The 790-nt window shown below is 46.2% G+C and overlaps 1 protein-coding gene across 1 annotated transcript; it reads left to right on the forward strand.

Annotated features, from left to right (window-relative positions):
* Window positions 1-211: 211 nt before the first annotated feature.
* Window positions 212-774, forward strand: SARC_17719 (hypothetical protein; the record flags this gene model as incomplete). The annotated part of the gene is made up of 2 exons (XM_014288193.1): window positions 212-512; window positions 751-774. Coding segments are annotated over 2 exons (325 nt in total), but the record flags the coding sequence as incomplete, so codon positions are not given.
* Window positions 775-790: the final 16 nt, after the last annotated feature.

A 790-nucleotide genomic window follows, 5' to 3' on the forward strand; every position in this document is an offset into this window, starting at 1 on the left:
TTGGCCAAGCACAGTGATGACTCAGTGCATTAAATAGTCGCTGCGGTAGTGTCCATACAGCAACCCGCGCCAAAGACTATTTCAACAGCACATCACCGAGATATGTGTTTCACATAGGTAGTTGTATAAGTAAGCGTACAGACTTGCATTGGAAATACAGCCATCCATATATAAGTCTAATCCCAAGTAATGATGTCTTGACCAACCCCAGCGATGCCTGGCTGCAGGAGTTCATTGGTCCAGCACTCTACGCCACACTGCACCAGAGCTTCCCCAGCGAACGGTACCATATCCGACAGAACTTTCTCAAGTTGAAGGAGAGCGTAGCCACATCCCACGTACTCGATCTAGACGCATTGTATAACTGTGATGTAGACATCAACCTACGTGAGTTGTGCATGCAGTACAACAACAGGTACGATAAGTGCGCTGGGGCGAAGGGCGTCAGCGCACGCGGTCAGACACGCGTGGAGTTGTCGCAGGGAGTGATGGCTACGTTCTACGATAAGACGGTGAGTACGGGTGTATATACATATATATATACGTCTGTGTATATACATATAGATTTGTATATGCATATAGATAAGATACGTATATAAGTACGTATGTAAGTATATATGTATACACATACAGATATTTTTAACTCACGTGGTGTGTACGGCTTGGCATAGGTGGACAACATCGTCAAACACGTGGAGATGCTACTGGCTCAACCAGAGCTCCTCAATGTAGAGTACCTCCTGCTGGCAGGCGGATTTGGCTGTAGCTCGGTAGGCAATATACATGCTAT

This window comes from Sphaeroforma arctica, assembly GCF_001186125.1.
Source record: "Sphaeroforma arctica JP610 unplaced genomic scaffold supercont1.11805, whole genome shotgun sequence".
NCBI classification, from domain to species: Eukaryota; class Ichthyosporea; order Ichthyophonida; genus Sphaeroforma; species Sphaeroforma arctica.